Source organism: Pteropus vampyrus, unplaced genomic scaffold (assembly GCF_000151845.1).
Source record: "Pteropus vampyrus isolate Shadow unplaced genomic scaffold, Pvam_2.0 Scaffold283, whole genome shotgun sequence".
Lineage (NCBI taxonomy): Eukaryota > Metazoa > Chordata > Mammalia > Chiroptera > Pteropodidae > Pteropus > Pteropus vampyrus.
In genome coordinates this window covers 1,529,143-1,553,482 of record NW_011889064.1, presented here as the reverse complement: position 1 = coordinate 1,553,482, position 24,340 = coordinate 1,529,143, and the positions used below count along the sequence as shown (strand labels likewise).

Sequence of the window (24,340 nt, the reverse complement as noted above, 5' to 3'; positions counted from 1 at the left end):
TACTTTTTCTTATTGTGTTCATTGCTTATGGTCTGAGTTCCTTGGTAGAATACAGGCTCTATAAGGGCAGGGATCTTTGTCACTTTTTGCTCAGCAGTGTATTCTGAGCACATAACACAGTGCCTGACACGTACTAGATCCCTTGGCTAAATGAACAATTCTGAGATAAACAGTAAGGGTTTATATTCTGAAGCACTCTGGAACTCTAAATACAGGCTTCTTGTCACAGTAAACCCCACCAGTAGTACTCACGACTACATTATCTAGAAGACTATAGAATTTTGAAAAAATTATACCTAGGATTTGTCTCAGCTGTTTAAATCAAAGATCTTTATTTTCGGTTTCTTTTTAGACAAAGCTCTTATAAGAATCACAGATGGAAGATCACACGGGAGCCACATTTTCCTCTCAGTAACAAAATTATAGATTCAATAATTTTAAAAAATCAGTTTTTCAAGACCCAGATAGCTGGGAAAATGCTGCTGGGGTTTTTATGGTCTATCACAGAATGTTCTAAATCAATTAGAGGGATGCGATCTATCTCAGCTGTGTTATTTCTCACTGTGAGAAAAAGGAGCCCTGTTTTATGAAACTTGCTTATTTCAGAAAATTGGCAGTAACTGGCTTTGAAGGAAAGTTGGTTAAACTGGAGTTGCAGTTGAAAGCACGGCTCCCTCCTGCCTGCCTCAGTGGACACTGAAGCATACATCCAGGAAGTGCTGGCTCTGTGAGTGACTCATGTCTTCACGAGCCAGACCTCATTGCGACGTCCATAGGGCTTCATGGGAGGGTCATACCCAGTGCAGAAGTAGGTGTCACTCCGGTAGGTGGCCGTGCCCTCTAGGGCGGTGCGCAGCTGGGCAGCTTGAGCTACATAGTCGGCTGCCTTGGCATAACCCCCAAACTGCCTGAGGGTACAAGAGCAAAGGGCTAGTTAAGGACACAGTCTCTCAGAAAGGGGGAGATCTTTCAAAAAAGAAGTCACTCACCATGCTTATGACAAGTATACTATGGCAGTAAGATTGTGGAGTGGTACTTCCTAGATGGCTAGGTTTGACCTCTCTGAGCCTCAGATAACTCATTTGTAAAACTGAGATACGTTTTCTTTCTCTTCCAAGGTTGTTATGGGCATTAAATGCAATAATGGATGTGAAAAACTCTAAGGCAGAGCCTGAACCATATTAGTTTCTTGCACTAAATGTGAGCTTCCTGTTCCTCTCTAAAATTTCCTGGAGATGGCAGGTGGAGCTTTCCCAAGGCCATGCCTTCTCCCCATTCTCTAGTTTCCTCTACTGCCCCCACCGCTGCTCCTCTCTGCCTTAATCTCCCCAGCTAGGGAAGGAAGAAGGATAAAGGGGAGTCGGGGTAGAACTGCAGCTAATGTCTCTCCTTCAGTAGAGCAGTTCTAATGAGTGAGCACATCACGGCAGTGACAAATGGCAGCTTTGTTCAAAAACAGAGCCACCAAAGGCAGGGACCTGAGAAAGTCTTGGGAGGGCCCTTATGCAAGCTTTAAGCATGTCCCAAATAATGAAATCACTTCTAATAAATCCCTTCTACTGTTCAAATCATGAAAGCCTTCTTTTTCTAGTAAGTAAAGAGACTTTTGCTAAATCAGGCTTTTCTCCTGGTGGCAAAAGGTGGGCATAAGGAAGCAGTAAAGCCTCTCTTTTCAAGAGGATTATTCTCTCCTCACGTCATCTGCCTACGCTCCAAAATTCGTCCTGTGGCCTATCCTAAATATACCTCTCTAAATCTGAGTTACACTAAAATCTTTATTAGAGTTAAATACATTCCCATTTCTAATGAGCTGTATGACTCAAAAGTCTGAATCTGCATCAGGCCAAGATTAGGCCAAATGCATTATTTTTGGTGGGGTTCTCTGACTCATGCTTTGCCCTTTTATAAGTGGTTAGTCATGCCCGGCAAGCATTCAGCATGTTGATTACAGAGTTATTGACGTGAAAACACCCAGGATTTCACCTTTAAGAGATTGATTATTATGATATCTAGACAACAGCTACAGAACATGGAACAGAGCTGAGACCAATTTGGAATAGAGGAGGCTTGGCTCTTCAAATCTATTGAAGAAAATTTATAAGGCAGATGAAGAAAGCTGAGCTCTAATTTCATTGAGGCTCAAATGAAAGGAAACTGGGTTAGTAAATAGAGAATGAACAGTAAGGAAGTATTTTTCTGGCATTAAAAACCTGCCAGACACTAGAATTATTTTCAAAGAATGTCTACAGATTGAGAACCACTGTCTGAAAAGAATCAGATGCTGGATGTGGGAGCAGGTGTTGAGTGCCCTCTCATGCTATGGTACTAAATTGCTGTCTTGTAAAAATGGATGATGTTGGCTCTTTAAGCTGCTGGTTTTTGGAAACACCCAAAGGAGTGGTTCTCCAATATCTTCATTCATCAGTTGGAGGCAAAATGGCTAGCTGTTCATTCAAATCCTACGTCTGCCACTTTCTAGCTCCTGTGCTTGGCCAAATACTTTACTTTCTCTAATCTTCAGGTCCTCTGTCTGTGAAACAGCGATGATAGCATCAATCTCAGAAGGCTGTTGTAAAGATTAAAGGAGAAAAGACAGTGCAAACTGCTCAAGCAGTGCCTGTCACATAGTAAACTCACATGAAACAGAAGCTATTATGGTTATTCCACAATTCCCTCGGAACGGCCATTCAATTCCCTGATCCCGAGGTGAGGAACATGATAGTAGTCTAAAGTAGCATCAGGAACACAGACGAGAGAGCCTAATAGTAGAGAACTGGCTCAATTAGAAATCTCATCTTCTCAATGAGGCCTACTCTCAAAACCCTGTTCAATCTTACAAACCCTCTACCCTTCCCCTGTCTTTTTCCTTTGACCTACTTTTTCTTATTGTGTTCATTGCTTATGGTCTGAGTTCCTTGGTAGAATACAGGCTCTATAAGGGCAGGGATCTTTGTCACTTTTTGCTCAGCAGTGTATTCTGAGCACATAACACAGTGCCTGACACGTACTAGATCCCTTGGCTAAATGAACAATTCTGAGATAAACAGTAAAAGTTACTGTCTTCAGGCTGATAGCCCTGAAGATGATAGCACTTGAGTCTGTTTGTCCTCATGTTCATGCACTCATATAATAAACACCTGAAGCACATACTAAGACAGTGGCGAGAATGCAGACAGGAAAAGTGATTGACTGGAGTCATAGTGCAAAGGGCCTTGAATGCCATGCTAAGGACTTTGAACCTGATCCTAGATGCAAAGGTGGACTTATGAAGGGGTTTTAAAGTAAGGGACCAACATGATCAGATTGTAATTTGTAGAGAGACCTCTGGTGGCAGTGGACAGGTGGGGAAAATGGAGTCATCGGAGGCCCAGGACCAGCCAAGTGAGAGATGACAAAGGCCTGGACAAAGGCAAATTTGAGAGGTGGCTGGCTGTGAAGGAAAGGTTGCGGGGGTAGGTGCGGAGTTGGGCATTCTCCAGGGCTTCTAGTTAAGCCTCTGGATAGACTGATGCCACTAGCCAGATTAGGGGTTCCAGGCTGAAGAGTCACTGGTCAGGAGGGGTGGGGAGGGTTAATGATTTGGTTTGGGGCATGCTGATATGAAGTTGTCTCTGTGAAATACGTTCATGCAACAATTATTGTGTACCTAAGAGTGTGTCAGCACTCTTAGACATGGGAAAGAACTGGAGTCAGAGATATCGATTTGGGAAAGAGATGAGTCGAAAGACAGAAATTTGGGAGTCACCAGTGTGTAGGTGCTGGCTATAATCGTGGTAAAGAGGGAGACCAGGCATAGATGGTGAGCAAACAGAGGATCAGATTACTTTTGGGAATCCTAGTTCCCAAGTGGTGATGAAGGAAGAGGACTTGGCAAAGGACCCTTAGAAGGAGTTGTCTGAGAGGTACAAAGAGACCAGCAGAGAGAGATACAGAGAATGTCATCATTCAGGGATCCCGAAATTCATTATTAGAAAAAAACTCCAACTATTTATATTTATTCCGAGGCTGACTGAGATGCTGGTAATGAGAATAAAAATTCCCCTATTGCTTCATTAGGGATGTCTTCTATTAGAAAAAAAGCAAAGCGGGTGGGCTAGGGAGTAGATACACTTTCTCCTTCCTGCCAATCTAACCGACTTACCCTAATCCATTCTCAGAACTGCACGAACAAGCCAGAAACCAAACCTTACCAGGCACAGAACCCCAATATGTAAAGAAAGCCCAGTTCTGGCTTAAGTTCCGGGACAAGCTGCCTCATTCTTCCCCACCTCAGCTCCCAAGCTGTTCACGGAGGGTAACAACACAGGGCCCACAGCACGTGTGAATGTGAGTTAAGGAATGCTCGTAAAGCGCCTTGAGCTCCTCGAAGGAAATAAACATGAAGTCTATACATTATTTTTGTATGCCTGTTAACAAGTCTCTAAGTCTCCATCTTCAAAGAAACTCTCCTCTGGGGCACTGTATTTTATCTCGCCCAACGTCAGAGCTCAGCATTCCTAACAAAGATTTTTGGTAACCATGGGAACCAAGGAAGGACACACATGCCTTAGATTCCAGAAACACACAAAGGACTGACTAAGAAGGGCTGGAAGAGTTGGAAAAGAGGGGTGACACAGGCATCAATGAGGCAGGTTAACAGAGGCTTTGGTCCAAGGGGGCAAAAAATCCTAATGTGTTATCTTTCAGGGACTGTCTGGTGCAGGCAGGCAGTAAGGGAAAAAGAAATGCAATGACTCAGAGCCTGACAATCCAACTTGGTCTAAAATTTAACAATCAACAAGTCAACAGATTTGTGGATTCTGCTATCACTGTGCTCTGTGCGGGGCTCAAGAAGTATAAGACTAGGAGCTGACAATCTCATGTCTACAGAGAAGAGGCTTAACACCATAAGGCACTTCCTTCCATCAAGTTGAACCAAGCCGATTGAGTTGAGCATCGCTGAGCACAAAACGCAAGTTAGATGCCACAGAGCTGTAAAGGTGATAAAGACATCTTTCTACCCTTGCGAGGTCTAACTGTAGTGGTTGGGACAGAAAGACATAAAATGATATGGGCAGAAGGTGCTAGAATGGCGTAAAAGGCACAAACAGAATGCTCTGGGGGTGCGCAGTAGGGAATGACTAATTCTGACTTAGAATGCAAGGGGAAGGCATTAGGGAGGACATGACATTGAACAATTAATTATTTGCTGAGCATCTCTCCTTGATGCTGGCAATGAACGATATGACAAAAATTCCTGTTTTCCCAGAGTTTCCAATAAGCAGAGACTCGGGAGGATGTTTGAGAGGACCTGGGTGGGTGTGAGTGGAGGTGTGGAAGTGGATGTTATATGTGTGTTGGGGCAGGGGTTGGGAGGTGGGGGTGGGATGCTTTGAGATCAAGATGACAGTGGACTGGGGCTATGCAGTAAATGCCACAGCGAGGCATTTTTACTAGGCTTCACTGCATAGTTAAGCATTTGGGGACCCAACCCAAAATCTACCCATCCCCCTACTCATAGGGAAGGAGCATTTTATTACTAGCTTGGGCTTTGGTCCCAGCCTTAATGTGTACCTCGGTCAGAGGCAGGCTGAGATCCACAACCAGAGCTGAACAAACAGCAGGGGGATGTGGTATGATTGGTCCTGTGCTTTCGGGCTGGCTATGACAAAAGGACAATTTAGAAGTGGCAGAGGTGGGAGAACTAGAAACAATCAGGAGGCTATGGCAAAAGTTCAGGCAAGAGGTGATAAAGACCCGTGGCCGTGTAGATGGAAGGGAAGGGGCCACTAGGAAGTGACCAGGACTCGACCAATAATTCAGTGTGGGGTGTGAAGGAGTCGGGATGACATCTGAACAGGGTGCATAGGAGGATGGAGGGGACCTTCAGTAAGATGAAGAACACAGGAGGTCAGATTGGGGGAAGAAATCTGAGTCCCATTTTGGACATGCTGATTTGGGATAGAGCCGAGGAGGTTTATACAGCGATGCCTTCCAGTGAGCTGGAAATGTAAGGCTGGTGCTTGGGAGAGAAGGCAGCACTAGCCCTGGTGAAGGGCTCATTTGCCCAGAAATGGTGACTGATGCCCTTTCCAGTCACCAGTCCGTAAAAGACTGGTGGGACAACTGACAGCTCTGGGGGAAATGAATGGTGGTTAATCGTGCTTTGGAGAGAGAATCTTATCATTGGCAGGGCTCTTAGAGGTGAGGTGGCTTACATATCAGAGATACTCGATAAACATCTGTCAAATTGAATCAAACTTCCCACATAGTACAAACATTACATAGCACAATTGTTGTATGTCTGTCCACATGGTACTTGAATTACTCCAGGGCAAGTTCATTATCTCATCATCTGTCAATTTTGCTATTAGACACCTTATGCCAGAATGTTTTTATTTTTGAGTAGAAATATGCTTCCCTATCATTTCAATCCACAAATACCAGTTCTTATCTCTGGAACAGTAGTCCTGAACTATCTTGAGACATTTGTTTTTTGTGTGTTTTTTTCCACTCAAATGTTTTTCCCACTTTAAGGAGCAGGCACTTTACTTGGTCCCCGCTATATTTCAGCACCTAAGACAATTCCTGGTACAGAGTAAATGAAAAATGAATATGTGATTTTTTGAATGAATGAATGAATGAATAACTGTGTAAATGCCCTTGCCTTAGTCTTCACGAAGAGTCTGATGAATGATAAGGCATTCAAGGAAGCTGGGCAGAGATCAGGTTGTAGAGTTACTGACGGAAGGGTGACAAGTTGAAGCGACAGGAGGGGACCGAGATCTCCAGGGAAGAGGGCAAAAAAAGAGAAGCACAGGGGAGGCAAGGACCAAGATGCCAGATCCTCGCAACATCGTAATTCCTATTTTATAGATGGAAAAACTAAAGCTCAGAAAGCTCACAGTTATAAAACTCATAATTACTAGAGCTGAGGTTTAAACTCAAGTGTATCCATAGTAACTTGACCTTTTTGTTAATTCTGAGAACACGTTATCTAATTCTCAGAGGATGGTGAAGTCAAGACATAGAGAGCATTTACTGAGTAGACGTCTACCTCACATTTAGCATTGAGGCGTTTACAGCTACCGTTTCATCCTCACAATGACCCCATGGGCTCAGTCCTCTTTCCCCCGCTGTAAACGTGAGGAGACCAAGGCACAGAGAGGCTCAGTAACAAGCCACAGGTCCCAGCCACTAAGCAGCAGACCTGGGACTGGAGCATAGGTAGCACTGACAATGAACTGAGTGTTTCCAACTCCTTCCTTTATGGTCAGACATGTCAATAAAACTCTAAGTTTCTTTAAAGCCAACAAGCCTCTTCTGCAGCTGGTACCTGTTGAGAACCCAGTGTTGAAATAGGCAGAAGAGACTGAGCTCTAACCTACGTGGTCGTTAGAGACCACAGTGTGGGGACAGTGTACTGGAATGTGGCCGCTCATCTAAATGTGAGGAAAATTCTACTGCCTCTTGTGAAAATAAAAATATTCTGATAGTGTTCTTTTTTCAGAGCCTTCTATTCATTTAAAGAGCACTTGTAATTAATACTCTGAATAAATGTATCTGTGGCTAAATGTATACTCCCTTTGTGAACATCCTTCACAAGGTCATAGAAAAGAAAGAGTGGATTAAGAAAGCAAGGCTTTCCTTTTAGAATTAATTTTGTCATCTAATGGGCTCATGGTGTATTGGAAACAGTGCTTTTGCCTTCTACCTCATTCACTCCACCTTCCACAGTCAGGTACTTTTAAGTGCACACTTGACTGCAGTGACACCAAGTGGCTAGTGGAGGAATGATCGTAGGCTAACTTAGGACCATACCTTAGGTTAAAAAAATTCAGAGACAAGCTGGACACTATATTTGTCATTTTCATCTGTTTAGATTTCAGAAAATTAAAAGAAAAATTCTACAGACCTGGTTTTGACAGTACCTTTTACTAGAAACCCTTTCCCACCATAAGCAACCAGGGTTCCTTAGAGAAATGGCTAATTCCAGCGGTAGAAGACAATCGGACAAATGTCAAGATGTGCTTGAAACATACCATAAAGCAAGAAAGCCACCACAGAAGACTAGAGTCATGTCAAAAGGACTAAGAAACCAACTTAAAAAGGCTCCTACTGGCCAAATATGGGACAATTTGAGCATCAATAAGAATAATAACCTCAAAGAATCAAAATATACCAATTATCTTTAAATTCAGATGTTTATATTGATACTCAAAAAACAGATCAGCACTATCTCACCTTTGGAGAATGTTAAAAAATGGAATCATTATTCTGAAAACTGATTAATAAATGGGAGGTATCAAGCTAAAGAAAAGCTATTTTACTTTTTCTCTATGACTCTATCTCAGGGGAACCAAATAGTAAATGAGAAGTTTTTCCTTATCAAAGTATCCCAGCTGATTAATGAAGAAGGAAAAATAGAGAACATTATTATTTTACAACCTCTAATGAAACAAGGCACCTAGGTGAGGGTTATATCTATGGCCACAAACATCACAAAACCAGGCAAAAAGACGTTATGAGTTCCTGATGGAGGAACACAACACCACCTATGAAATATCGTTGCAAAAAAACTCAAACCTGAATCTGATCATGTGCTTCTAGTTCCAACTGCTAATATACAGGCAATACAGGGGGCAGAGGAACACATTAAAAAGCCACAGAAAGGCAATCAGCAAAAACCAAACTATGGGAAACAATAGGACAAATGATCCATAAATAGCAAGAAAAAATGAAAAGGTGTGGTGGTGAGGAAAGCTACAGATTAATAAAAGCTTAAAGTATATACCAACCAATTGCAATGGATGGATCTTGTTTGGATCCAAATTCAAACAAACTGTAAAAATAAATTATGAGATGACAGGAAAAAAATCTGAACATTGGATGTTTTATATTATAACATTAATGATTACTGTTAAAACTTTGAGTAATAAACTATTATGATCATATCTTTAAAAAGTCTTTAGCGGTCACACTGAAAAATTTATAAATGAAATAATATAATATCTGGAATTCACCTAAAACTAATCTAGGATAGGAACTAAGTGGAATTTGTGAGGGTATACATGACACAAAATTGGCCTTGAGTTAATTATCATCAAGGGTGCATGATGGGTACGTACAATTTAATTATCTTACTCTCACTATTTTGTTACCAGCTGAAAAATTTCCATACTAAAAAGTTAAAGAAAAAAGAAAAAACATTGTACCAATTCATTATCCTGAGTCTGGTAATACAAATGATTAAAAACTAGCTCCATCTGCTTGAAGTCGTATGAACTAATTTAATGTCAACCTCATTCCTCATGAGATAAGAAGGGGCAAAAGGAAAGAATAATTACTTAAACCTATGACAGGTCATAAACATTAAGTAATTTATAAATAATGTCTTAGCAAATACTGAAAGATACTCTAACAATAATCCTATGAGGTGGGATATCATCAGCATTTAATAGATGGAGAAACTAAGTCTTAAAGAGGCTGAGTAACTTCCCAAGCATCATCCTGGGATTCAAACTAAAATATACTTGATTCAAACTAAAAATTACATTACACCAGGCTGTCTCCCAAGACACAGGAAAGAGAATGGAAAAGATGGAGCAGGAACTAGAGTGAGACAACTGAGATACTTAGGATGCAAGATTTAAGGAGGCGCTCACTCGCAGTGCCAATCCTATACTTGGAAAACTGTGTGAGCATCTCCTTAAATTGTGCACCACAGGCACCTCACTTCTCTGCCCCTAGTCCTTTCCCTGGGAAAATATACTCATTAATTAGAGTTTGCTTTCTCTGCAGCCTCCGGAAAGTATGAATGACGGCTGGAGAAAAAGAGTTGCGGAGTCTCCAGCGCTCGCTGCCCATTTGCAGTGCAGTCACTGTCCCCTGGAGGGCGCTGGGTCACCTGGCCTAGGACGGCCCACAGCAGCCAAGCTTACATCATCAGCATGCGTTAGCTCCAGAGGAAGCTGCGCCCTCAGGTGTAGAGTTGGAGCAAGGCAGGCAAATAACTAATTTTGAAGGCCCTGAGAGTAGATGGAAACTCTGGTGCAAGATTATTTGTATATTTATTTTTCATGAGGTTATTCTAGAACAGAACCAAACCCCCCCACCTATGGTTACTCTGGCGAAGCTCCTGGTAGTAGCCCCTGGGGTCTGCCTATATATGGTTTGGTGCCCATCACACGGGGAGTCACTGATTATTTAGAAGAGACTGGGTTTCTTAGAGGAGGTTGGGGCCTAAAGACTAAACACATGTAACCACTTGTACCTGTTATTCTCTACAGTCAAAGGAACATGACCACAAAGGAGGCCCTGGCAACAGGACTAGAATGATAATAGGAAGCATGTATGCTCTGCTCAAAGGACCACAGACCATGAGCGACTAAGGTCCTTCTGGCATTCAAGGGGAATGCGAGGTTCCTTGCCCTTTATGCTTCCTATGTGTTTATGACCTCAAACTACAGCTTAGCTAAGCTTTCCTCTGAGTCTTCCAGAAATCTGCTGTGGCTAATGTAAGTGTTCAGCTAAAGCCAAAGAGATATTGTCTATACCCATATCAATTTGTCAACTGACAAAGGCATTTACTAAGATACAATACAAATGTTTGTGTGCTGTAGGCTGAAGAAATTGAAGTGAGAAAGTGTCAGGACTCGGTATTTCTTAATTAATCAACAATATAAATTTAGAAAGCAAAACTAAAATTAATGCACTTACAATCGCATTAAAAAATATGTAGGAATAAATTTAACCAAGGTGAAAGATATGTACATTCAAAACTATAAGACATTAATGAAAAAAATTGAAATAGATACAAATAAATAGAAAGATAATCCATGTAATTATTAATATTGTTAAAATGTCCATATCACCTAAAGAAACCTACAGATTAATGCAATCTCTATCGAAATTCCAATTTAATTTTTCACAGAAATAGAAAAACAGTCTTAAAATTTGTATGGAACCAGAAAAGACCAAAGAAATCTTGAGAAAGAACAAAGCTGGAGGCATCACATTTCCTAATTTCAAATGATATTATAAATAACCAAAGAAATCTTGAGGAAGAACAAAGCTGGAGGCATCACATTTCCTAATTTCAAAGGATATTATAAACCTATTGTAATCAAAACAGTATGGTATCAGTAATCAAAACAGTATGGTATCCATAAAAATGGATACGTAGATCAATGAAACAAAATAGAGAGCCCCAAAATAAACCCATGCATATCTGGTCAACTAATTTACAACAAAGGAGTCAAGAATATACAATGAGGATAGGATAGTCTCTTCAATAAATGGTGCTGGGAAAACTGGACAGCTACATGCAAAAGATTGAAACCGGACCCCTATCTTACACCATTCACAAAAATCAGCTAAAAATGGATTAAAGGCTAGTACATTAGATCTGAAACCATAAAATTCCTGGGAGAAAACATAGGCAGTAAGCTCCATGACATCAGTTTTAGCAATGATTTTTTGTATTTGACATCAAAACCAAAGGAAACGAAAGCCAAAATAAACAAGTGGGACTACATTAAACTAAAAAGCTTCTGCACAGCCAAGGAAACCAACAACAACATGAAAAGTCAACCTACCAAATGAGAGGAAATATTTGTAAATCTGATAAGGGGTTAAATTGGTAAGGGGCAAATCTGGTAAGGGGTTAATATCCAAATATATGAAGAACTCATACAACTCAATAGCAAAACATTTGAACCGATTAAAAAATGGGCAGAGGATCTGAATAGACATTTTTCCAAAAAGACGTATAAATGACCAACAGGTACATGAAAAGGTGTTCAACATCACTAATCATCAGAGAAATGCAAATGAAAGCCACAATGAGCTATCACCTCATACCTATTAGAATGACTACTATCAACAAGACAAGAAATAACAAGTGTTGGTGAAGATGTGGAGAAAAGGAAAACCTTGTACACTGTTGATGGGAATATAAATTGGTACAACTGCTATGGAAAACAGTATGGCGGTTCCTACCATATGATCCAGCAATTCCACTTCTGAGTATGTATCTGAAGGAAATAAAATACTATCTGGAAATGATATCTGCATCCCCATGTTCACTACAGCTTTATTTATAATAGCTGAGACATGAAACAACCTAAGGGTCTATCTACAGATGAACTGATAAGAAGATGTGATATATATTTGTGTGTGTGTGTGTGTGTGTGTGTGTGTGTGTATGAATATTATATATTCATATATATATGAATATTATATATTCATATATATATGAATATTATATTTATATATAATGGAATATTGTCAAGCCATTAAAAAAAGGAAATCTTGCCATTTGATGACATTATGCTAAGTAAAATAAGTCAGATGGAGAAAGGCAAATACTGTATGGTCTCACCTATATGTGGCATTAAAAAAAAAAATGAAGTCATAGATACAGAGAACAGATTGATAGTTGCCAGAGGTGGTGGGTGAGAGAAATGGGTGAAGGTGGTCAAAAGGAACAAACTTCCAGCTATAACATAAATTAGTTCTGGGGATGTAATGTACAGCAAAGTGACCACAGTTAACAGTACTACATTGTATATTTGAAAATAACTAAGGGAGTAGACCTTAGAAGTTCTCATCTTAAGAAAAAAATTCGTAACTATGCCAGGTGATGGATGTTAACTAAACTTATTGTGGTGATCATTTCATAATATATACATATATATCAAAGCATTATATTGTATGCCCTAAACTAATACAATGTTATATATCAATTATATCTCAAGAGAACTGAAAAAAAAAAATTTAACCCAAATGATCACTACAGATGATTCAAGGAGTGGTTACAGAAATCAAGAGCTACCCTTGGATACCTAAAGAATTGTCTCCTTACGTGGAATAGACAGTGATGCTTTCCCTCTCCTCGATCTTAACGCTGTCATCACTGGGAACTGGTGGGTTGCTCTGAAACTGGTTTGGAATCCGGAACCAGACTTTCAGTTTCTTCTGTAGGGAGCCATCTTCACTGGGGAACACGGCAAAGGAGATAGGAACTGTCATTCCCATCCCAATTCCTGAAAACAGAAAAGCCCAGAGAGTGAGGTGGTTATGAGAGACAGAACTTGCTCAGGCCTGTGGAAGATCTGTTAGTCTCATTCTTCTTCCAAGACAATATTTTTTGTTCATGAAATTAATTATAAATATTGGAATCATTAAAAATATAGTCAGACACACAAAACACCTCCAATTTGTATATACTGGATAGAGGTAAGAGTGTAGTGATTCAACTATATACATCAAGACCATAAATATATCAGTATCTAATTAACCTCCTATCTAAATATCCATTTTAAGGAAATATCTAAAATATGGAAAAGGCTATATAGGTAATTGGATATTCATTGCAGCAGAATTTATAATTGTGAGAAACTGGGAGCCATATAAATAGGCTCAAAATAGAAATAATTCTAAGAAAATTACAGGCACATGATGCAATACAATGTAGCTAGTAATAATTATACTGAAGAAGACTATTTAGCAACAGTAGGGAATAGTTATGAAATAAGTAACAGAAGCAGGATATACAATTGCACAAACACTATGATTATGTTTTAAAAGCCTATTAAAAAGCCCTAAAGAAATATATTCAAAAGACAACAATAATTATATTAGAAAAGATGTATGAGGGGTGCTGTTATGTTATTTTCAAAATTTTCTTTAATGAGTTTTATACTTTTTACACCTATTTTCTTCTAAAAAAGTCTTATGACAGTGTTAAGAAGGAGAAGATTTCTTCTTGACTTCCTACTGGTCAACTTATTGTCTAAGGCCTGATCACTTTGGTCCTAGTAAATGTTACAAAGATTAGTACCAGTTTTTAACTTTCTCAATTATCAGCTTGAGAACCATCCTAAAAATTAATCACAATATCTCTTTTTTCACCTTGCTTTCTGATCCATTTTGGGTTTGTAGTAATTCCAAAGTATAGTCTAAATTAGGGAGCTTAACAGTTAAAGTCATATTTAAATATGGTTTACATGCTAACAGGTATAGTGAAACTTCAGGCCTATCATTTTAAAAATAAGGAAGCAGCCAGCACGGACTGCCAAGTTTTTTAGGAGTGTGACAGCTTGAGAATTCTCAGACCCTTAATTTGCCAGAACAGAGCCAGGGACCTGCCACACTCATCACTCACTGAACCTCAGTACCCCACAGAATCTGAGCTACCAGGGGACGGACTCTGGAGATTGTCAGCCTAAGGGTGGAGGTCTCAGGTCAGAGGCTGGCCTTCCCTCTGTGCCTTGGCTTACTGTGGGCACAATTCACCCAGTCCACCCATCCGAAGACAAAATAAGCACTGTAGGGTAAAAAAAAAAACAACCAAAAAACCCCCCAACAAACAAACAAAAAAACAACCCCAAAAAACCCACCCAGCATACAGCTCCAGATCTGGGAGAAACACATGAACTCACTGATATTGAGCAGAGATAGTACATAGTGAAGGGTAGGCTGGGCTGAAATCAGTGTGGTCTCCCCAAGCTTCCTTGTTCATGCAGCACAGCAAGTTCACAGATCACTATAATAGGTAGTGACAAGTGACTTGGGTCCCTTCCTTGTGTTTTCCACGATGAAGTGGGACCATGCAAGGCTCACCTCTGAGCCCAGAACCACATCCTTCATGGATACTTACCCTTGTCATTGGTGCCTCCCACGTACTTCATGACTTTGGGCATTGCTTCTCGTAGAGCCTCATCCACAGGCTTATCTGTCACCTCCACTGTGGCAAACCTCCCGCCTTCACAGGCCCTTTCCTCATATGATACTTCTTCCTAGAGAGAGAATACATAATGCTTAAGAGATATAAAGTAGCAATGCGTATGTTCTAGAAGCAGGAATAGTCCAGCTACAAGAGGCACAAACTAATAAGAAATTTTCTGTAATGAGCTTGGGTATGGTGACAGGGTAGAAGAGACAGGCCTGAATATGAAGGGCCATGAGAAATAGAATCTGGGATGTCTTACAAATGTAGACAGCAGAAAAAACTTCATATATCCAATATTCTCAGAGAGAGAAGAGAAGATATTGCCTCTCAAATGACCAAAAACAGCCCCAGAATGCTATAAAAAGAGAATGTTCAGAGATCCAAGAGCTCTTGGAAATTAAAACTATAACAGAATACAAAAAATTCAGTAGAAGTCAAATAAAAGGAAATCTTCCAGTTCAACTGATTTTTTGTGATCTAAATGTAGGCTTTTGCAAGTGCGTCTGAGTCTTAAGTGGGAGGGATCCCCAGAAAAGAGTTCTGGGAAGTGGTAAGGTTATCTGTGCTCTCAGCCTGTTCCTCAGGCTCGCAGTTCACCGCAAGAAGAGAAAGGCTGCCAAGAAAGGAATCAGTATGGTTCAGAGAGCAAAGGCCCCCATGATAAGTCTATTATCCTTTAAGGCTTAACTCCATCTCCTCATCCTGAGTGATCCTTCCTTTCTGTGAACTCTGAAGGCAGAAAACTCTAGAACTAGAAGGGCCCTTACATATCTGTCAGTTCACCTGTCTCCTATTACAGATGAACAAACTGTCCATTGTGCAGCTGGACACATGGGACTGGAGTTCAGCAAAAGACTGGCATAGGGGATACATTTGGGAGTCATCAGCATAGGGGATACATTTGGGTAACTAAAGTTACGAATGTGGTTAAGATTGACCAGATAATGTATACAGAACACTCTATATAAATCTAATCCCGTCAATTAATCCCCTGCCTAAAACTCTTCATTCACCAAGTTCTTAACCTATATTCGATGGTCCAAGGACCACTTATCTTCTACCTATTTGCCAGCCACACCCAAAGCACCTCCTCACTGGCCTTCTGCTATTTTCTTTAATGCCACAGTCATTCTCACCTCAGGGCCTCTGTACCTGCCACTTCCTCTGCCTGGAGTATTCTTTTCCTATCTTTGCCTGATGACCTGCTACTTATCTAACACATTCCAACCTAAAAGTCACTTCCTAAGAGAGGATCCCAATTTAAAACAGGTTCCCAATGATATTTTTTATAGGCCTTTGAACTTTCACATCGTAATACTTATTGTAATTATAACCGAATGATAATGTTTTTAACCTCTGCAACCATGATTGCCGTGGGGTCAGGGATTGTCTGTATTGTTTACCATTGTATCTCTTAGCATCTAGTAGTAACATGTCTTCCATATAGAAGACACTCTATATGTATTTGAGGGAAAAGAGGCCACAAAATAAAACCTGGTTTTACTCTAATGAGAAGGAATAGAATAACCATAGCTGGGTGGAGAGATGAGAACCTAGTCTATTTATATTTATCCTGGAAAAAAGCTGGTCATAATGTCTTCAGCTGGTTCTACAGCAGGTGCCACCTGTTTTCACAGCATCTGTATCCATACCCGCATTTGAACCACTGGATCATGGTGAAAATTTAGGTTTGAGAGATGGATGTTATAAAATTATTCTAGTTCTCTAGGGAGCCGAATTGAAATAGAGTTCTCTCTGTTTCTGAAGAAAATAAAACATCTAAGTTAATGCTGTTGAGACATTTGATTTTTCAAATGTAATGTCTTTAAGTATGTTTCCTTGTCTCATGGAACATAATAATCGCCCTCCTCTGCCCCATATCCAGCTTGCTTATGCTCATAATCAGTTATGAGATGAGAATTTTGGCCTGTGACCACAAACGCTAATTTTCAATATTCATTGGGAACCCTGGTCAAGTTCAAGTCCCAGACAGAGATATTGCAAGAATGTTTCTTGCTATGAGATTTGCAAGGTCCTCTGCAAGGTCAGTTTTTTCCTTGCCACTTAGGTGGGTATATATGTTGACTGTGGAAGCCAGTTTTCTCATCAAAAGAAAATATTAATAATACTTATAATAATCTGAGTACTTTCTATGCATGGGGTCTTATTTTAAACATTTTACTTGGATTCATTCATTCAATCTCTCCAACAACCCTGTGAAGAAGTTAGTGTTTTTATTTCCATTTTCAGATGAAACTGGAGCATAAAATATTAAGTATCCTGGCTTCTCCCTTCCTCTCGCTCTCTTATCTCTCACTAGCGCCTCCCACTGGATGAATCTTGCTGGGAGCCAGCTGACACTGGAGCTTGAGAAATAGATGACAGGGATCTCCACAATGAGACACAGAGCAGAACAGGATATGTATGGGTAAGGAAGGGCAGCGAACCAGTCCAGACCCTCCATTTGCATTCACAATGGTCGTTAGCCCGAAAAGACCAAGTGAGCTGGATTCCACTACAGAAAGGAAAGCTCTCTGGGAGCTGTTGGTAACACATAAATTCTTCAAGTGTTAGGGACAACAGGGACCCTAAAGATCGTTAGTCCGAGTCCACAGACTGACAGGTGCACAGGCTAGATCTGGCCACAGACAGATCCTTTGGCCTGCAACGTTTACAAACATCGGTAGTCAGTTGCCAACAGTTAAAACTGACATAGTTGTCCTACTCAAAATCACAGCCTCAGTCTTAACATTGCCTATTCCTTCCTCCTCTTCTCTGCTTGTTTTCCTTCGCAGCACTAATCATCATCTGATATATTTGACTAATTGATTTGTTCATTAGTCACTAACGCGTAAGCTCCACAGGGACCGGCATTTTGTTGGTTTTGTTCACTGCTTTATCCCAGCTGCCTATATGAGTGCCTGGCACACAGTTGGCACTCAACAACTAGTTACTTACTGAATGAATTTTAAATTGAGAGATTTCACACAAAGAATCTGAATTTTTTTTTTCTTAAAAATCTGGCAACCCTGGTTCACATCACTGCATGGCGACAGCTGCCTGAAGCTGCCCTTTATAGATGGGGGCCTGAGTTCTCTCCCTGATTTGCCTCAGTTCCCATCTTGCTTTACAGTCTAAAACAGCTAGCTTCACTCATTTCCATTACCTGCCTGGCTGCTTGTAGGCATTTTAATATTTTAATATGCCACTCTTGATCAAGGCTAAACGGTTCATTCTATACCTGAGGAAACAGATACAACAGATATAGTGACAGGGCTCTGGCTCTAGTTGCTTGAAGAGTCCCGAATCCAGTTGAGGGCTTTTGTGACGACCACTGTACTAGGTACCAGAACTTGGCTCCCAGACAAGGCGGTCGTTTAACAAATGAGGCACTGAGTTGGAAGCTGAGTATACAGCCACGACGTGCACAAAGTACCTGTTGGCAAGATTATAATCTAGTGGCAGATTCCTTGTTTTCAGAGGGCAGCTGGATTTGCCTGGGTTAGCGCTGACGTCAATTGGGTGGGGAGGGGATATAGCAAGTCTGCCCTCCTCACTTATCCTGTATTCTAGGCACTCAACTCTGGGAGTTCTATTGGCCAACAGCCATTTTACAGCTCCGGGCCTTTGCACATGCTGTTTTTGTCTGTGCACGCCACATCTCTGAGGCCCAGCTGAAGACACTGCCTCGGGGAAGGCCCATCCTCACCCCCTGGCAGAATGGATTGCTCCTTCACCTGTGCTCCCCGCCTTGCGCATTTACCTCTGAGCAGCACGAACCTTGTTCTTTCAGACTCAGTTCACTAGCAGTTGAGAGTTTCTTAAGGACAGCACTTTTTCAGTCCTTCCTGCAATCAGAGTCTCTCGGCAAACAAATGTTCAGAATGTTGGAATGTTTAAATGAACGAATGCGTTCAACAGGAGTTGTTGATCTCGCCAAGCTGGGATTCTCCCAGCCAATCAACCTCGTTTCTTTGTGTCCCCTCCTCCCAGCAGATCCCTTGGCCTCGCTGCACTGGACCTCTCCTTCCTCCTTCCCAGTCCAAGCGCTGGGCATTGGAGGGCCATGCCCATGGCAGAAGCCATAACGCACAATCCGGGGCACATTCCTGTCCCACCTGCCCCTCAGAACCCGCTCGGATCAGAGGGCGGTGGGGGCCCCCGCTTCTCGGCAGCCCTGCGGGCCTACCTTGCCCCCTGTGCTCAGGACCTGCCAAGGCCACGTCTCTACACTTCCGAACAGCGAGTTCTTGATCATGCCCAACATGATGTCACTGCAGTGCTCCGGACACACTAGCGGACGCTTGGTGGCAGGCACAGCTGGGGCAACCGGGGGCGACCCGGGCGAACTTGCGCTGGCAGCGCGAAAGGGGGCGGCAGGGTTGGGCGCCTCCGGCTCCGCCCCGCAGAACTGCGCCGATTGGGGCAGGCCCGCCCGGGAAGAGGCGGGAAGAGCCGCGCTCCTCCTCTTCCCGGCTACGCGCTGAGGTCCTGGGTGCGGTGCTGGTCTGTGGACCCCAGGCCCCAGGCTGCGGATCATCCTCCGCCGGTCCCTGCCTCTGTCCTGAATCTGGCTTGTTCGCGGAGGGCCTGCAAACAGATTGTCCCTCGTACAGGATTTGGGCAGCGGCGGTGGAGAACTTCTTACCCTACCCCACCCACCCGTATTTCTGTCCACGGCCGCGGCCTCTCTCTGGTACCTCGGCGCCATACTCAGGATCTCTCTTTTCCTCGAGTGCTGTCCCGGGCCTCCACCCTAAGGCTCTGTTCCCGGCAAGTGCTGCACAGCCTAGGTTCAGTCTTGGTACCCTCCCCTCCCCTTGGCTCCCGCCCCTAGAGACATCTGACAGCTGCATCTCCACCTACAGATACCCCTAGATTGCCTTCCCCGTCCCCTACCTCTTGTCTGGGCAATTGAAAAAGCATCTCAATTAACTTTGTCCTTAACACTTTCTTTCATCCAATCTGTTTTAATCACAGATTCCACATCAATTTTCCAAAGCACAGCTTTGCTCGTTCACTCCTATTCAAAACCTAGACAATTTTATTAGCATTTATTGACTGCCTGTTCCCCTTGCTGAGTGTTTTGCAAGTATTATCTCTACTCCTCACATCACTAAGCATAAATATTTTATAGCCATTTTATTACGGAGAAACTCGAGGTTCAAAATAATTGACTTTTCCAAAGTCAAAAATCAGTGTGAGACTTGACCAGGATTTGAATCCGTGACTGTGGCGTCAATGTTCATAATACTGTTATTGCGGCCTGTCACCCCGATCTATTACCAGTTAACCTCTACCCTCTGCATGTCCCTGTCCCTGTGCCACACCGATCTCACCATCTTCTCTTTCTAACTCATCCCTTGAAATCTGACTTCTCTGAAAGTAAAACGTTCAATGTGTCTCCAGGAACACTGTGTGCTCCTTCTGTCTGAACTCATGTACCATTTTATTTATTCTTTGTGTAGGCTGCTCTGAACCACCTGGAGTGACCTCCTGCTGTGCCTGCATCCTGAGAAAGGGGATTTGACTCTGAGCCAGGCAGAGGTCATGGTGGTACTGATGACCTCTCTTTTTGTGGTAACAGATATTAACTTTATTAACTATATATAAAAAAGGTCAACTTTTTGATGTAAATATTTATGATTGCTATAAAATAAATGGCCATTTAGTTTATATTTTCTTGATTCTAAGATGCCATTGGTTATAAGGCACTGTTATTTTATGTGCCACCAAGAAAGTAAACAAGTAAACTATGACATTCAATTGATTTGGAAACATCTAGAGACGTTAAAATTTTAAATAGCATGCAGCTCATAATTCATAAGAGATTGTATGTTGCTTTGTAAGAGTCCGTGAATATTTTTCTTACAGCTACGTCTTCTTTTTTACAAATTAATGTCTTAAAGGGCAAAGATCGATTTTTCTTTAGCTTTTTTTTTCTCACTCGCCATACCTGGGAGTTGCTTAATAACTACTGAATGATTAACAGAACTGTTCTTAATATTAGATCTAATCACCTATTTTAGTTGCCAAACTAGGTACAGTGAAATGGGTTATTACTCAACACAATCAAGGAGCAAAAGCATTTGGGAATCAGAAGACACTGGGTCAGATCTGGATTCCAATCTGACTCTGTCCTGTTAGTGCGACTAGTGTCTCTTCTGCAAATTTCCTAACCTTTGCAGGCCTCAGTTTCTACATCTGTAATGTTGGGGTAATAATGTCACCTTGCAGTACTGTTTGGAGGATTAAAGGAACTCAGGTACTCTCCACCCCCATGGTCAAATTGGTTCTGCTACCAAGAACTGAACCCAGCTGTTTCAAGAGCATTACATGGATGCATCATTTTAAGGCACAGCTATTAGGTGTTTTAAAGACTTTGAGATATTGTGAAATACTTGCCTTTGTAATTTATTAGGTATTGTGATTGAATAATGTTGAATGTGTGTGTACTGTGGACAAAAGATATCGTATGTATTGTTTATACAGTGGTTTTAAGAGTAAAATGTTATGATGAAGTGGAATTTGAGGGCTGGATATGAGCCAGTAAGCATCAAAGGTCAAGTGTGTTTTTAATCTGTGGGTGGGGATCCACATATGTGAAAGGCTGTTTTAAGTTATACTGAGATTTTCGACTGCGTGAGGGCTTTGTACCCCTAACCTCTGCATTGTTCAAGGATCAACTAACAGGGTAGGTGGTATGTGTTGAGGCGGAGGTGTGTCAGTGTGTGCCACTTTAGAGAGGGTTGTGACATTTGAACAGAGACCTGGAGAAATGAGGGCATAATCAAGGAGAGAGCTAGGGGAGAAATTTTCAAGTCAGTGAGAAAGAGCACATGCAAGGGACCTGAGATGGGAGAGTACCTGGTATGCTGAGGCAATTGAGGAGGCCAGTGTGGCTGGAGGTGACTGAGAAAAGAAGGTAGTAGCAAGAGTGGGTGCATGCATGGGCTCCAGAGGCAAGCTGCCTGGGTTCAATCCCAGTTCCACTGCTTACAAGCTGGGTATGTGAATCAGTAGACCAGTAAACCAGATTGTCCTCCCCCAGTGTTGGTGGGCCCAGTCTGATGGAGGCCTGAATAGAACAAAAGGCAGGGTAGGGGAGAATTTGACATCTCTGCCTGGATTTGAGTTGGAACATTAGTCTTCACTCAGACTAGAACTTACAACACTGGCTCTCCTAGGTCTCTAACTTGCAGATGGCAGATTGTGAAACATGAACTAATTCCTTATAATAATCACACAAACCAATTTCTTATAATAAACATGTATATGTATACAATTAAATATACTTAGATGAAATAAAATAGATTTATATATATGTGTGTGTATGTGTATGTGTGTATATATATACATATAATATACATATGTGTGTGTGTGTGTGTGTGTGTGTGTGTGTGTGTGTGTGTGTGTGTGTATTTTTTGTTCCCTGTCTGTTTTTTGGGATAACCCTGACTAATACAGATAGAATATAAGGCAGATCATGTAAGACCTTGTAGGTTATTCATTATCAGGACTTCGGATTTATTCTGAGCAAGATGGGAAGCCATTGGAAGGTTTAAAAGCACTTCTCTTGCTGCTGTGTTGATCACAGGCGGTAGCAGCAGGGGCAGAAGCCGGGAGACTGGTCAGCAGGCCCTTGAGGTGATGCAGATAAGAGTTGTTGATGGCTCAGACAAGGGTGGGGGCTGTAGAGATGGTAAGAAATGGTTGAGTTCTGGATGAACTTGAAGGTACAACTAATGAGATTTTGCTGGTGAAATGGAGTGTGAGGTGTTGAGGATGATCCAGAGATGTTTGGTCTGAACAACTGAAAGAATGGAAAACCTTAATTAAATACACAATATGTAGAACAGCAGCAGTTGGTTATCTTTGTGGCTCTTCTTCAGGAGTGAGGTACAGATAATGTCTGTTAGTCTCTCTCGCACTCTTCTTTGCCTCAGGTACTCATCTCTTGATTGCAGTTTGCTCAAATAAGGATAAATATAACTCCCTCAAATAATCATTTATGTTTTAGCTACAGCACAGTCTAAATTCATACTTAACCCAAACATTTTTTTTCCAGAGGAAGTGACCTGCAGAGACAACCTCAGCTGGCATGTGGTTGACCTGTTTTGCCAATGCTCAGAGTCCTTTGGTTCCAGGGAGTCACAGCTTCCCAAACATTGCCATTTCCTATCACAGTTTCTGCTTCAGTTCATTAAACTAAGTGGCCCATTTGAGCAGTTTTCCCAAACATAATAGCCTGCACCAAAGGGGAATTCGAGCCTCTATTGCAACACACACACACATGCACACACACACACACACACACACACTCACTCACACTCAAGTTTGCAGTATTTGAGGTGAGTTTTTTCAGCTTCTACCATTCCTAGTAATGGTATTGAAATATTTTACAGTCAATGTCATCCAGGATTGAAGCTCCTCTCCATACCAGCAGTCATTGCAAGGAGCACTTAGTCTTACATAGCTAAGCCCTGAGGTAGTGACAAAGAAGTCCTATTTCCTCCATTTTACACCTCGCCTCTTGATTTGGCAGCTCAGATATTCCCATGCCTTGAGCAGCCTCGGCCCAGATCTGGCTGGGACTTCAGCTATGCTAATGTTTTGGAATCCCACCCAAGTTCTTCTCATTCAGCAGCAAGATTTTAGAGTCTGGAGAGGCCACAGCACAGCAAATACCCTCAGCAGAATGAGACGGTGTGTGTACATGTGAGAAAAGTGGGGAGCCCACAGTTCAACAAAAATTTATGAGCTCTATGTGCCAGGTACTGGAAATAGAATAATGACTTTCCTTCTCCTCAATCATAGAACTTCATTCTTGTAAGAACTGTTAAGAATTTATGATCTCTGCCAGAGACCGAAAGACACTTAAGAGACATACCAACCAAATGCATTGTAGAGGCCTTCTTTGGATCTTGGTTTAAACAAAAGGTTAAGAAATTTGTCTAAGTAATCTAGAAAATTGAACCTAGGAATTATAGTCAATTTTCTCGGATAGAAATTAATGTGTTTATGTTTAAAGAGTTCCTTTAATGAGGAGTAAGATTTTTATATGCTCTCAAAATATCTCTCCAAAAGAATAATGGCACAGTGGAGAAACTGGACAATACCTTCCCCAAAGAATCAAAATGATCAAAATTACTGTCACCAACAAGGGATGATGTGCGTCTGGACTGAGGACTGATACTCTGAGAACAGAAAATCACCTATGTGGCATTCCAACCAAACACCTGTAACCTGAATCTAATCACGAAGACATCAGAAAAATCCAAATAGAAGAAAATACTATAAATTTACTGGCCTGTATTCTTTTAAAATGCCAAAATCTTAAAAAGAATAAGGAACTGATTCAGCTTAATGGAGAATAGAGACATGCCAACTAAATGCTGTCTGTGATTATGGCCTGGATCCTGTACTAGGAAATAAATGCTATAAGAACATTAGTGGAATAATTGTTTAAATTGGAGTATGGACTAGAGATTAGATAAATATATCAATGTTGAAGTTCCCAAAATTGAGAACTGTATTGTGGTTGTGTAAGAGAATATCCTTGTTCATAGTAAATACACACTGAAGTATTAAGTGGGTACGGGGGCATGATATATGCAACCTACTACC

General features: G+C 41.5%; 1 protein-coding gene across 1 annotated transcript; it reads right to left on the bottom strand.

Annotated features, from left to right (window-relative positions):
• Window positions 1-468: 468 nt before the first annotated feature.
• HEBP1 (heme binding protein 1) lies at window positions 469-19,103 on the bottom strand. The gene is made up of 4 exons (XM_011375997.2): window positions 18,903-19,103; window positions 14,642-14,780; window positions 12,845-13,025; window positions 469-908 (listed from the first exon to the last, which is right to left on the bottom strand). The coding sequence occupies exons 1-4, from the start codon at window positions 18,978-18,980 to the stop codon at window positions 737-739; spliced, it is 570 nt and encodes a 189-aa protein (XP_011374299.1). The 5' UTR covers window positions 18,981-19,103; the 3' UTR covers window positions 469-736.
• Between the last annotated feature and the right edge of the window lie 5,237 nt (window positions 19,104-24,340).